At 42.8% G+C, this 15,851-nt stretch overlaps 1 protein-coding gene across 1 annotated transcript in view; it reads right to left on the bottom strand.

The window, feature by feature from the left end:
- Positions 1-15,851, bottom strand: part of LOC147733145 (RH-like protein IC) — a 298,869-nt gene that overhangs the window by 115,267 nt on the left and 167,751 nt on the right. The window contains exon 4 of the mRNA XM_086957688.1: positions 15,297-15,450. Coding sequence (XP_086813814.1) covers positions 15,297-15,450 — 154 coding nt within the window. The remainder of the gene's footprint in view (positions 1-15,296; positions 15,451-15,851) is intronic.

Here is a 15,851-nt window from a genome sequence, read left to right as displayed (position 1 = left end):
CTGACCCCACCGAACTCAAAAACTATCGCCCTATCTCACTCCTTCCATTCCCGGCCAAAGTCATCGAGAAAGCTGTCAACAACCAACTCGCCGCATTCCTCGAAACCAACAAATCCCTCGACTCCTCACAATCCGGCTTCCGAGCCAAGCACAGCACCGAAACCGCCCTCATCGCTGCAACAGACGACATTCGGACTCTACTGGACAATGGAGACACAGTCGCCCTCATCCTCCTCGACCTCTCCGCAGCCTTCGACACAGTCTGTCATAGCACCCTTTTACAGCGCCTCAGAAACGTCGGAATCCAAGGAAAAGCACTGGAATGGATCACCTCGTTCCTCACCGGAAGAACCCAGAGAGTCCGCCTTCCACCATTCAAGTCAGAGGCTACTGAAGTCATCTGCGGCGTGCCTCAAGGGTCCTCTCTCAGTCCCACCCTCTTCAACGTTTACATGAGCCCCCTCGCGACCATCGCACGTCAACATCACCTCAACATCATCTCCTACGCCGACGACACATTTAACTGATCCTATCACTCACCAGAGACCCTAACACAGCCAAAACCAACCTACACGAAGGAATGAAAGAAGTAGCCGAATGGATGAAGCACAGCCGTCTGAAACTGAACTCGGCCAAAACAGAAGTCCTCATCTTAGGTACCTCCCCCTCTGCCTGGGACGACTCCTAGTGGCCAGAAGCCCTTGGAAAAGCACCCATCCCGACGGACCACGCACGGAACCTGGGCGTCATCCTGGATTCCTCACTCTCGATGAACAGACAAGTCAACGCCGTCTCCTCATCTTGCTTCAACATTCTTCGCATGCTCAAAAAAACATTTCGCAGGATCCCTACCGAAACTAGAAAAACAGTCACCCACGCCCTGGTCACGAGCCGACTGGACTACGGAAACACCCTCTACGCCAGCACCACCGCAAAACTCCAGAAAAAACTACAACGCATCCAGAACGCCTCAGCCAGGCTCATATTAGACATCCCGCATAAAGAACACATCTCTGATCACCTGAAAAACCTCCACTGGCTCCCCGTCAATAAGAGAATCACTTTCCGGCTCCTAACCCACGCACACAAAGCACTCTACGAAATCGGACCGGAATGCCTCAACACACGACTATCCTTCTACACCCCCTCCCGCCAGCTACGATCCTCCAACCAAGCCCTTGCCACTGTACCTCGCATCAACAAAACCACCATGGGAGGTAGATCCTTTTCCTACCTAGCAGCTAAAACTTGGAACTCACTTCCCACTCACCTTCGCCTTACTCAGAACCACCTAACATTCAGAAACCAACTCAAAACATGGATATTCGACAAGTAACTCCCCACTCTTCTTCAAGCGCCTTGAGACCCTCCGGGTATGTAGCGCGCTATACAAATCTTTTGACTTGACTTGACTTGACTTGCCTCCAATAGCCTGGGCGCTAGGGGGGATTGGTTCACGGACTCACCTGCAAGGCTGACTCTGATAACCTGGTGGAGACAGGGAGCTCAGCTGGATCGACTCACGTTCACTATACAAGGCACTCTACCATGGGTAAGACTGACCCTAAGCAACTGAAAATCCCCTTTGAAAGTAACCGTCAAACAAGTACAACAGAGGTGAATACTGAACCGGACATTGCCCAAGGCCCCAAAGAAATGGCGAACAACTGGAGGAAGATATGCGATCCATCCTGCTGGATGTGCGCTCCAGCCTCAAAACAATAGACAGCAAAATCGATGCACTCACCTCAAGCCTAGATGCTGTTAAAAAGTGGATAGACGCAAATGAAACTCGACTGGATGTCCCGGAAAATAGACTGTCAGACACTCAAGACTCTCAGGCTGGATCCAGAACGCAAATTCTGAGCATGGAGAAAGTCCTTGCTGTAATTAAAGCTAAGAATGAAGATTAAGAGGCGCATTCTAGACGCAATAAACTAAGAATTCTTAGCCTTCCAGAATCTACTGCAATACCAAAGATGGAACCATTCATTGAAAATCTGCTGCGAGAACTGTTTGGCCAGGTGCTCTCACAAGTCATGATTGTGGAGCGTGCTCACGATCCCTTGGCCCCCGGCTGCCAACGAGTGCACAGCCACGTCTAATCATTGCACGTCTCTTGAACTATGGGGACAGGGATGCAGTCCTCAGAAAAGTCAGAGAGTAAATCCCCATAACACATCAGGGAAACCAACTATCTTTCTTCCCTGACTACACCCCTGCTGTACATGCCGCACGCAGAAAATTCGTGCCAGCACAATGCATTCTACAGAATGCCTCCATCCCGTATGCCATGCTGTATCTGGGAAGCTAAAAATCACACATGATGGTCAAACTCACTTTTTTACAGACGCTAAGTCGGCTTTAAAATACACAAAACATATTTGCCCGCGGAAATCGCCTCCTCGCTCTTTGCAACACTCCGTCCCTGAATTGAGCCTGAGTGATAATGACTGACTGATGTCAATTTCTCTACTTTTTGACACACACCAGTAATGAAAAGCTTCTGATTGATTGTACTGTTACAGTTATTCAATAGTTGCGATTTTGGCTTTGCTCATGTTATATTATTGTACTAGCCCTAATACTGGCCAAAGCCACAAACACTGCTAGATTCATGGTTCCATGAGTTCCTTAGCTTCTTATTTGGCAGATTCCATCTTTCATGCCAAAGCCTGGCCACCCTGCCCTATGGCAGGTTAACAGCTGACTTCCCAGGCCCCCACAGGAAGATCTCCCATGGTTCTATGTTCTCATTTGGTTATTGAGGCACTTCAAAGGGGGGGGGGGGTGAATGAATGAATGAATGAATACGCTCTTCTATAGCGCATGGCTACCCTAAGGCATCCCAGAGCTGTAAGACTTGGGTGGTTTCCAGTCACAACCTAATTGGGAGGTTTATATGGGAGTGGGCTGGGAAAGGGTATTTAAAGCATTCAGAGACCCAAGATCACTGACCGCACTGCACTTGAATGGGTTGAATAGCACTCTTAATTCTGACATTGAAGGGATACCTTCACTTTTATGTAAAACACTGATGGCAAAAAAGGACATCTCCTCACTCCATTATTGACGCAACATAGTATCTCATTCCTAAGCCTGAATCACGTCACTTAATTTTTGCTGCTCAACCATGACTGAAACTAGATTCCTTACATGGAATGTGAGAGGGCTCAATGATTTTTTGAAAGGCAAGGATGATAACTACCCCAAACTGAAACATGGATGTTGTGGGGAGATATATTCGGCTTCGTACTCCAATTACGCAAGGGGGGTATCGATATTGATTAGGAGAGGTCTTGGCTGGTCTACTTTGCACACGTAAATAGACCCCGAACGGCTCTATGTCATTCTAACGGGCTCCCTCATGACGACACAGGTCACCTTGGTGGCCATCTACGGTCTGAATGTGGATGACCCACAATCTTTCCTCACTGTATGGGCCAAGATTATGGCTATAGGAGGATATATAGTTATTTGGGCTAGTGAGTTTAATGCCATTCTGAATAACGACTGGGATAAGGTAGGTACCCCTCATAATCCACATCTAAAGACAACATTACAGCTAAATAACATCATACTTGAACACAGGCTCATTGATATCTAGCGCAGCAGGCACCTGAACACGAGGGAGATCACCTGCATCACTTCCTATCACAGTGCCTGGTCCAGACTGTACTATTGGCTTGTAATGTGCAAAGTTGCGGTCTGGGCCGTTGACATGCTACAGCTTTCGCGCACACTCTCTGAACATGCCCCTGTTGTGCTCCAGTGGAGGATTCCACACACATCCCTTGCTCGTTCAGCTGGCGACTTCCCCCACACGCCCTTTTAGATGCAGCATATAAAGAGGAAATCAGAATTGACATCACACAATTTTTTTCTACTAATGAGGTATCAGTGGACTCTCCTTCTATACTATGGGAGGCCTTCAAAGCATTAATCAGAGGGGCTTGTATCTCTAAGCAATCAGGGGGACTTCGATCTATTCACTCTACTCTCACAAAGCTGGAGAAGAATATCAAATCTCTTGAGCTGATGGACTTCAACTTTAGGGACCCCATGCATTTAGCTACTATACCAAGCAAAATCTCAGAATTTGAAACTTAGGCGGAAAGGGAGACCAGGTTCCTCGGGAAGAATGCTAGAGCATGGGGCTATGGGGAGGGTGACAGGCCAGGTAAGACCCTGGCTATTGCGCTTAAACAATAGACATCCCCTAACTTAATAGCCGAGCTGATCGACGAAAAACTTCTCCCTCCTCTATTAGAGGACAAGTGGCCACTCATAAATACCTGACTAAATTCTATTCTTCCTTACACACTGCCACGCAAAGGGCAGCCAATCCCGACTTAGGCGAATACCTAGACTCAATCGAGCTGCTCTGGCTCAGCGCGAACCACAGAGAATATTTACACAAACCTTTTACAGTTGAAGATATCCTACAGGTGATTAGAGGCTTACCAAGTGGAAAGGCACCGAGGTTGGATGGGCTGACTACACTATTTTATAAGACATATGCGGAAGAACTTGCGTCCGCCTTCTGGATGTCTATCAAGAATCACTGGAAATTGGGGTGCTGCCACCGAACATGCGAGAGGTAGTAATTATTTCCCTATTGGAACTAGATTAAGTGATGAATCTCTGTGACTCCTACAGGCCCCTCTCGCTAATTAATGTTGATGCCAAATTCTGGCTAAACTGATCGCCAACAGACTACAGCGGCTCTTGCCATTTATCGCAAGGCCTGATCAATCTAGTTTTATTCCAGGCAGGTCAACAGCCATCAACCTGCGTACATTTTTTTCCACAATCCACCAAATTGACCCCCAAATTCCGGCCATCGCAGCATTTCTGGATGCAACCAAAGCGTTTGATTCTCTGGAGTGGCCTTTTTTGTTTACTATCTTGCTTAGACTGGGCTTCAGCCCCAATTTTGTCAAATTAATTACCTTGCTATATACCAAACCCACAGCCCGACTCAAAGCAAATAGTTTAACTTCGGAACCCTTTCCCATCACCTGCGGAACCAGTCAGGGCTGCCCCCTGTCACCGCTACTTTTCGCGGTAGCAATGGAGCCACTAGCTGCTAGAATTCACCAGCAACACTCTGCCCAAGGTTGAGTTTTTACAGATAGGAACCTTATTATCTCAATGTATGCTAATGACATTACACTATACATTCGGAAACTAGACGAAAATGTAAACCCTGTTATAAAAAAAGTCCTCCGTTATGGCAGTAAGTCTGGCATAAAAATCAATTGGTCGAAATACTCCATTCTGCCTCTCACAGATGCCCCACTAGATACCACATTGGAATAGCTGCTTACATGGGCGGATGACGCCGTGAAATACCTTGACATGTGGCTAAGCAAAGACCTACAACAAATCTGGCGCTTGAATTTTGGTAAGCTTCTAGACTGGCTTGAGGGCAAGTCGAAATTCTGGGCAACTTTACCTCTGACACTTGTGGCTAGAATTGCCATACTTAAAATGATCGTACTCCCTAAATTATTAAATCTTTTTATTAATATACCAATACCCTTAACTCAGGCCTTTTTTAAATCTCTGCTGTTCATCAGGATTACTATGGCCCGGGCTTTCGGCCAACTCAGAGTGAGATGGGAATTGCTGACTCGCCCACTATCGAAGGGAGGACTAGGTGCGACAGACCTCAAATTTTATGCGTTAAGGGTGCAAGCACAGTTCCTTCACTTTTGGGTACATCCCATCCCTTTTCAGCCCTATGTGGCCACTGAGATGGATGTAGCTGACCTCACCCCACTTCACGCAGCTGTATATAAACCCTATCGTAGAAATGCCAATGAAATAAACACAGTCGAAACCCTACGTTGGGCTTGAGATGACCTGAGGAAGCGGATGGGTACCCCACTGCTATACACACCATCCACACTGCTTGTGTTCCACCCACACTTCCCTTTCCTACATGACAAGGGTGCCATAGATCGTACCTGTAAAATGGGCATATCTAGGCTAGGTGACCTCTACCCACAAGGCACATTCTTGGAACCTCCAATAGGTCAGGACAACATACAGACGCTTTTCTGGAATTACTCCTATACTATCAATTCAGGGCCACCTGCAAAACAATTGACCCTACTTTTCCAACATCCCCAGCTATTATGAAACCATTAGAACATTTACTAATCGCATCGCCCTCTCGTAAACTGATTACCAGGCACTATACCCTCACGCAAACGAATTCCCCATGGGCCACCTGAAAAGCTCTCAAGCAGTGGAGGAATGAGCTAGTGGACTTGCCTACAGATGAACAATGGGCATTTTGCTGCTCACAACTAATATATCTATCCCCAAACTACAAACCAAGACTTGTACATTTTGAATTTCTAAATCGATAATATCGTACCCCCCTTACAGATATATAAATTGAAGCTGTGACCGAATTCGCATTGCTGGAAGTGCAAACGGGAAGCTGCCACCTTCCTACACATCGCATAGGAGTGCCCAGTTATCTTAAACTTCTGGGGAGAGTTATATGACACCATACAAGCCATCACTGTACTGGCGCTGGTACATTCGCCATTAGTAGTGTTGCTTGGCTGCTTGGAGGAGCTCCCGCCTGAGTCCCGCCACCTCACCGCTATGCTGCTACTTCTTGCAAAGCGTAGACTGGCTATGCATTGGGGAGCCCCTAGGTACCCTCGAGTCCCTGAGTGGATCCGAGACATAGTCTATTGTCAAGAGCAGCTGGCAACATTTTGGGACCTCGTGCCAATGGCATCTCGCCCAAAAGATAGTTGGGAACCCTTCACAACTTGGCTCAGGGAAAGTAATGCACACTCCCCTGTTAACACTAGACCATTGATGGCTGATGGCTCGCAGGAAACACCCTAAAAGTTGTCTTAACACCTAGCACCTTATGCACACCACCCTTCCAATAGAGATGATGACACCCCATGTAGGCGCATTGTGTTGGTGAGCTGTCGATACCTCTCTCCTTGACTCAGGAGACATAGCATCCCCCGCTCTACTTACATATTTCGCTATCAATCCTCAACACTCACTACACTGCTGATTACTCTAATGTACATGCCATCACAGTCTATCCCAGCAATATACATCTGTGTACTGTGGTTGAACTGTGTAGCTTACTGTTGCTGGCTCCCCCATGTAAGATGTCAGAATTGCAATTTACTGTGCAATGCGTGTCTTTGTATCTGCTTGTTATATATCTGTCTGAATAAACTCAAATACAAAATAAAAAGGATAACAGATTGTTTTCTCTAAGATGTCCTTGTAAAAAGAGAGACAACCTTGACTCAAAGGTCTACAGCTGTGTTCAGTCTAGTAGGTGATGTTTTCACTAGAAATGTTATCAGAGACAGGAATTTTTAGTTTAAAACTAATTGTGAGAATAATGAGTAGCACAGAAAAGGAACATATGTAATCCAACCATGACGCCATCATGAGAAATTAATGTAACAAGATAAATGTGTAACATCTCTCTGTGGAGAGTTGTACCCTTACCAATGCATCTCTTTATAATCAAACATACCTATGTAAAGTGCATCAATCAGTAACAATCCCAGAAAGTGTGGCATACCTTTCACAATTATGGACCCTTTTCAAATGTGAGTTGGACTTTCTCTTCCATCTTAGTGGACGTTAATATCATTCTAGAACACAAGTGACATCTACCTTCAATGATTCATGAAGACAATGACTCTATTACCACACTCCACGTCTGAGTAACATGTTACAGGGCATAAATGTTCTCTCCTTGTCCAACCAATACATGTCTAGAAATCTATTTTCCCACTAGGGCTTGACTGGCCATAGGGGGAACAGGGACCGCCCTCCTCCCGCAGTAGGTTGAAGACCAGGTGACCGATTTTGGACAAAGTAAAGTCAGCTATCCATCCAGGCAAATAGACCTGACAAAATAAACACACTTTTTTTGTAGGCAAGTATATCATTTGTCTCTCTGCCTACACTCACTCAAAATAATATGGGGCTGGCATAAACATATGTTCGAGGGCTGCTTTTGGCTCCAAGTCCTCTACTGATTTCCACATCTTTGGCATTTCCTTCAAACATGCCTAGATACTGCCTTGTCAGCTTTAAAATAATCTATCCCCCAACGGTGGTGTATAAACATAGCAAAATAAAATCAAAAGTAACACCATCTCACATCTTAAAATATTAATAAGATGGCAGTTTTTTGTCTAGTAAAAGCTAAAAATAACACAGACCTGCTTTTCTGCACACCTGTCATCAAACATAGGAAACATCTTCTTATTGCAATAGCTTGCCTCCCAAGGGGCTCCAAAACGTGGTGGTTGCTAGTTGATAGTAACTTAGGGACATATGTATGAACACATTTTCCCATAGACACTGAATGGGTAAAACTCTTTGATACATCTGGCCCTTAATCACACACTCATAATCATTAAAATATACATTAATGGGAAGAAAATGATTCAAGCAAAGCATTACAATACCTCTGCATTTGAGCAACCAACATCAGAACGTCCCCAATAAAGCATCAACAAAACTGCATAATAAGATGGCGCCGAGTCATAAACTTCCAGCGCTTCCCCCGGAGTGCTTCCCTCGTACAACTCACTCATCTCTATCACGCCTCATTCCAGCAATACAATATCAGTTTTACCCATGAAATCACCCACACGGATTATTACGGATCACTCATACATGGATCCCAACATGGAATCCTTCTCAGGCACTACTCTAATTCGGAAACATACAATAATTAACTATGATCCAACTATATTTACTGCCCAGGGCCAATTCTTCATATGTTCCGTCCTCAATAAAAAATCAAAACTGCCCACTCGATTCATTATCAAATCATAAGCCATGCATTCCACTTGTGGCCACTACCAAGGCTTAGTTTTATGACAGCACCAGATATCGCAAACATCCCCTTTGATAACCATACCATTATTATAAACAATAGAGATGTGAATAGCGGGATAGCTAGCTGTCATATACTCCAACTTGATGACCTGTAAGGTACTGCGAGGACCATCATTGACTCATTTTAGTACTTCATAACTGAGTGTCTCTATGCTGACCACCACATGTGTATATTCTTTAATATACCACTGACCTAAAACAGACCTCCTCGGTCCTGCTCAACATATATTAACTGTCTCGTAAACATGCTCTCATTCTGGGCCATCTAAATGTCTGATTTGATGACCAGGCCAATTTCAATAGCATTAGCCAAATCATTAAAGGGGTCATCGATAACATGGGTTTAACCCAGTTGGTTAATAATAAATCCGGTCAGGAGTATGCAGCCTCAATTGAGTATTACCTCTGACACCTGAACTCCTCCTAAATAGTTGTCAATATCTCTACTGGTCAGATCCCATTCTATGCAAATTCTACATTGAAGGAGGGCTACACAAAAAACCTTAATTTTGGCAAGGCCTACCTATCATGAAGAAACATTAGAAATGGGCATCTTCAATCAAACATTACAACCTTCCATGTGTGGCTACTATCATAATCCTCGTGTGGCAATACACTTGTGCACTATTAATTGAAAACCACAACATCTAATTCCAAAAATGACAACAAATGCATGTCACTTCAGAGGAAAAGCTATAGGATGGCACTCAAAGGACGCGGAAACCTCTGGCTGTTCAAACTGCATGTCACATTTATTCTTGGAGATACTGATATACCTAAGCGAAAAAGATATATTTCCAGTCCATGTTGTTGACACTGAAATTTCCACATAGAAATTTAAAGAAATGGGGTTCTCAAGCACTTGCTTACTAACATCCAATCTGAGGATTTCTATTCGTTTCTAAGGGTCCAATGGCAGATTATGTGATTTGAAATCAGGTTTTATAATTTATCCAGGAACTGAGGCAATGCTTCTAAACATTCTCTTGATCAAATCAACAGCTATAATTCTTCCATCCCTCTGTGACATTTGATACTATTAACAACAATGTACTGCTTGATCAATTGGGTTTGTTGTTTAGCTCCCATTCTCTGAGACCGCATTCACCTAGTTAAACTGGGCTACTTTTTCTACACATCCGTATGGGGTTCTGCTATCTCATCCTTGCTCTACAACAGTTATATACCACCAGTCACTAGCATTGTGACGCTTGGATGATTGGTAACCATGCATAGCACGGATGACACTTAGATCTATGTCAAATTAGAACACAATACTGACAACTCTCCTATTGTGTCATATTGTTTATTATGGATGCACCATTCAATGCTTCAATATTGGTTCTGCCTACATGTTGATAAACCTGGTATTTTGCTCATGGGCCTTGCAAATTCATACACTCTACCGTTCAGTGCGCAGAATATCTGGGTACTTCACGACCTCCTGTGAAAAAGGTTTGCAACTTTGGGGTTCTTTTTGATAATGATCTACCCTTCAATCTCCAAGTAATTGTTGTCTCCAAATTACCTTTTTAGTACCTACAGTTGAAAAAATCTGTGGTAATGTTTAATTTGGATTATTGTAATGGTGTCTTTACAGACCATGCAAAGAAAACATTATAAAAACTCCAAAGAGTCCAGACCCATACTGTTAGTCTCTGGCTTGTCCTGAGAAGCAACAACCATACCACACTGGCACTGAGATTCCGTAATTCGCTCCCAATAAACATCTCATTTGGTCAAGACCAATTACCTTGCCAACAAGTCACTAGTCAAAATATATTGGTAAACTGTTCTATCTAGCCTTCCAGACGTTTTCAATCACCAAACCTGATCATACTCATCATAGAGGTCAAGCAGTTTTTTTCAGACCTAGAGCTCCTTGGTGTATGAGTGCCTATCACTTTAAAAAAAAGACTTAATGATGGCTTCCTTATATTCAGAAGGAGATTGGAAATGTTCTTCTTCATCAAGGCCTACAATTAAATTCCCCTCTTTATTGTCAATTGCGATCTCTCTTTCCTCTGATTTAAATCGATGGCCTTACTGGTCAGGTGCATGATACTGGAACTATGGTAATTCATCTCAGATCATGTACTGAACTGTAAGATCAGAACAGATCAAATATTAATTTATTTGGACATTTGTCCTTTAAACCGATACAATTCAGCTTCAATTTTTTAAATCACATACATCAAATTATACATTTAAATTCATGACTGTCCATATTTCTCGCAGAACATAAAAAAACACCCTAGTGTCACAGTTACATCTAAAAAATAAATACTTCCTAAAATATCAATTACAAAAATCATGTGCAATAAAATGTCCATTTATTAAGTTATAAAATGAATTCATGTCAGGCCATTTTTGTCACTGATCGTAAAAACAGCCATAGAACCTCAGTTACATCTAAAAATCGAATACTTGATAAAACATCAATTGCAAATAGATGCAACAGTGCACTATATTTTGATAGATAGTTATCTTAAGAATTTCCAACGCCTAATTAAAAGAGGGCAATCAATTACTACATAAATGTAGGAAGCTGGGTTTCTCTTGCAATAACCCCCCACTATTTGCCAGACTACTGATGCACTTTAAATTGATGTGACCTGTGTCCTTACCAATCAGGTACCCAGGGCCTGTGTTCTTTCCCAAAACTGTACCTTGTATCCCCAATTGGCCCCTCTGGGTACCAAGGGCAATTTGTCCAGGAATGGCCTCTAAGGCTGCAGCACATATTGTGCCACCCTCAGAGGCGCTGTACCTTTACACACACACATACACACTGCCATTGCAGGCTGGGTGTTTTTGTGCAGAACAAAGTGAAGAGTCAACATGGCACACATCCCTGGGTGCCATGCCTAAAACCCAATGGCCTGGCCAGCCACCCCTCTAGCTGGGAGCACTATACCAGTGGTGAGAGTACAGGTGCATGAGCCCTGTACCCCTACAGTGTCTAGACCAATACTTAGACATTGTAAGTGCAGTAATGTCATTAAGTGTATATGGGTGGTGTAGCCCTTAGAGAGCATCTTAGAGATGCCCTCTGAAAAACAACCAGCCTCAGTTGGGTTCCCTGACTGGTACACACCAGCCTGCCACCATGAGACATGTTTCTGGAACCCAGAAACAAAGCTTTATCTGGATGGAGGTGGTCACATCTCCCCCTGGCCAGGAAGAACTATGTGTTGCAGGGGAGCTTCAAAGGCCTTGCTGCCTTTGTAACACGACCCCGAGCCACTCCTGCTATCAGGAGCAGGCCCCCCTCTTCCCTGCCTTTTCGGCTGGAATACAGGTGGGAAAAATTAGCATAGCACAGATGGTGTGCCCCTATCTGCCAACCCCATCCCTCACTCTTCACTCTCCAAATAGGATTAGGGATTGTGTCCCCTCTCCCTCATGGCGTGAGCACACAAAGGGTGTAGTCACCCTAAGGTCAGTAGCCCATTGGCTACTGACCTCTAGACCCCTAAAACACCCCCTAAATACAGTATTAGGAGGCAGCCGTGAAACAAGAAGACAGATTCACGCAACTTAGGCTTGGGTTGGTCTAGCAATAAAATAACTAAATACAAACAAATTGATATGAGTTCAGCCTTTGAGTGTGTGACATCATTTCTTGTCTGAGTGTGTGCAATAAATGCTTAACACTATCCTCTGATAAAGCCTTACTGCTTGCCCACACTACCACAAATAGAGAGAAAGGTGCTTTCTAATTTGACCTCTGTCTACCCTTGGGGTTCCACTGGACTCTGTGCGCACTATACCTCATTTTGGTATAGTATATGGTGCTGGCATCTGTGGTTGGGTTGGCCATTATTGAGAGGGCAATTATATTCTTTAGAAATATGTCCATAGAAAAGATATAGAGCATGTGTGTGTCACTGGGTATGTTGTGGGGTTGGAGTGTTGAATAGTGAACGGAATGTCAAACATGTGAGGTTAATCTAAGTAGATGGTTGTCTGTCAAGATGTTTTCAGAATGTCAGATAAGGGTCAACTCACAATTGTTGCTTTTGCAGCGTGTAGGATACGCAATGTTAGAAAAGTTCAGTTTGTGAAAGTTAGACTCTGGAAGACTTCTTTCATGTTTTTGTTTATAGAATCACTCGGAAAGTTTAACGCCTTTCGGTGCGGGTGTTCTAAAAGGTGGGCGGGGCTTCATCGGCCGTTGGCCTACGGCAGCAATGGGGAGGGAGGGCTGCCGTTGGCCAACGGGAGCACAGAAAGGGTTAAATCTTAGAGGAATTGAGTGTTGCCATAAATAGTCAAGGAGGTAGCAAGTCCTGACAACTTGGACTTTTGAAGTCTGTGAAGCCTGTAGCTTAGGAAAAATGGGATGAAGTTTATGGGTGCAACAGAAAGTTGCAGGATTCAAGATCAAGCAACTTTTATATAGCTCTGCTTAGCACCAAGCAAAGGAAGGAAGACTTGTGGATGATAACTACCAAACTCCATAACTGTGGAGGTGTTCACAATTTTGTAATGAGTAACCATATAGTACCATTTAATCGACAACGCTGATGTGAGAGTGAAGCAGGTTTCAGAGATGAAGAGAATATTCAGGTTCTGAGGGGTGGTGGATCGGGATAAGTCTGATTCATGGAGTACTGTGAATAAGAAGAGTTCAAAAGCATCAGGGCGAGTGATGTAATGTACTTGGGGGCTGTGGGATGGGCCGACGATGACGAAGTACAGAGAGAGCATATGTATTTTGTGAGGGAACCTTTTAGGTGTGTGAAGAGTGTCTCATGCTTAAGATGGGACTTGGGTTGGATATGGGTGTTCTGTGAGACACGTACTTACTTCCACTTTATGGTAACTCCTACTTTTACTCACCTCCTTTCAGATGCCTTAACTTTGATGGATATAGGAAGCCACTTTGGCCTCAACAAGCAAATATCTCAGTTTTTTAAGTAGTCGCTATTACAGGCTCAGTCACTCCATGCTCCTTTAGTTGGGTAAAGAGAATCAGACAGGGCAAGCCCATGCATGCAAAACAGTAAATATATCAAATCAGGTGCTTTTTCGGTTTGGACCGTTTTCTACAAACACTGAGTTGTTATAGACTATACATGGCAGATTAATTGAAGCACTGGGTTAAGAAAGCAATGGCCATAAGAAGAATTTAGGTGTAGCTAATGGTAGCAATTCTTCCCCTATGCTATTCTTTGCAAACCCTGTGGACTGTGTTGTAATGTATCATATAAAACTAATATAATGAGTGTTCTTTCTAAAAGTAAAATGTCTTTAGTCTTTGCTAGTTTTAGTTCTAGTGTAGTTGCTTGCTATCAATTATTGCTCATCAATGCCCTCAGGTTTTCAATAAATGGTATTTAATAAAACTTACAATCATTCTTTCCTAGAGTCAAAATATAAACAATTGCACCTCCTGTGATGTAATCAGGGGGTCAATTGTTTTGTGATGTTATTTATGCTACTCTTATGATTTAGGAAGAAAAGTCATCAGTGAATTTTACACAAAAACACAACAGAGGATACATTCATCTGTTGCCTATACTTTGATTCACAACGATAGCCTTATGTTCAAAGAAATCAAATTGCCATTTGGTAACCAACATTAAATGAAATGCATCTCACCAAGGCAGCAGTACAGGGAATTGTTTAAAAATGTTGTATTCTTCCTCAGACACCTCAACATCACCAACAAAATCTGTAGTTCACTCTATCACTTTCTATATATTTAACCACAATGGTGCTTCAATTCTGTATATGTGTCAAGCTGAAATAAGAATGTTTTCTTTCTAAATATTACCTTGAATGGGTTATATTCATAAGAGATGTGTAACTAGGAAAATCATTTTTTTGCCCCTCTTGTCAGAATCTTGATAGTAAATCAGTGCACAGTTGCTGTGAAAAATACGGACAGCAAAATTACACAATACATAAATATAGACTAAAAAAGGAAGACTAGAAAAACAATGATCATACATCATAAATGGATACCTGTGGTTAAGCATTTCAACATTAACAGTTCCCCAAATCCCATATTTAGTCTGAGTGCTTGATGGTGGTATTAAGCACCTGTCAATCTTTTTGTAGATGAGTATTTTTTATATGGTCTTTACTTTTGAAGTTTAAATGTTTGGCCTTTTTGTATAACCAATATTTTTTCTACTGTATATTTTCACATGCCACCCAAGTATTCCATTCAGTGTTGAAACACTGTGTGCACTTGACCATGGGATCGAAAAGCTTTGATTATGGTGCAGTGAATCCTGAGAAGTACAGGTGATCATTGTACTGTATGTTTGCACTTAAAAGAAAGAAAGGCATGCAATAGCTCAACATTTGAACTCTAAATGTCTCTTATATAGTACTAATTGTGAACATCACAGCAACATACTTACCTATCATTGAAAATAACTCTGATATAGGTTCAGATTTTTCTTTGTCCCTTTTAATTTCTCTCCCTATGATTGGGCGAGACTGGATCCAAGCAATCGCCAGTCCAAAATAAGCTCCAAATATAAATAAGTACATCATCGTCACATGACTTTCGATCTAAAAAAGTAATGCAATTAGTAAGATTTTTTTGCAACATGCGTTATTAACATATCCAAATATTCTTTAGAAGAAATTGCATGCACATGCTATAAATGTAAGACAATATTAAGGACCTTATTTAAAATTAGGCTGATGTGGGAAATTTGCTAAAAAGTGGCCGGTATCCCTCCAGCAAAATTTAGAGTGTATATAGCTTCTATGACCTCTTATTAGGGTGGACATCATAAACTGCTTTTTCAGCATCTGCCAAACTCTGAATAAGGCCCAAACTTCCCAAAGACAATATCATTCAAGCTCTGTCATGATCAGTTTCAACTATCTACATCATAGAAACAGCAGATGAAAATCCATCAACTACAACTCTGACTCAGGAAAAAATCTCAGACCTAAAGAAGGGC

This window comes from Lissotriton vulgaris, chromosome 2_1, assembly GCF_964263255.1.
Source record: "Lissotriton vulgaris chromosome 2_1, aLisVul1.2, whole genome shotgun sequence".
Classification (NCBI taxonomy): Eukaryota; Metazoa; Chordata; class Amphibia; order Caudata; family Salamandridae; genus Lissotriton; species Lissotriton vulgaris.
The sequence above is the reverse complement of the archived record's forward strand: the minus strand, read 5'-3'. Positions and strand labels throughout refer to the sequence as shown.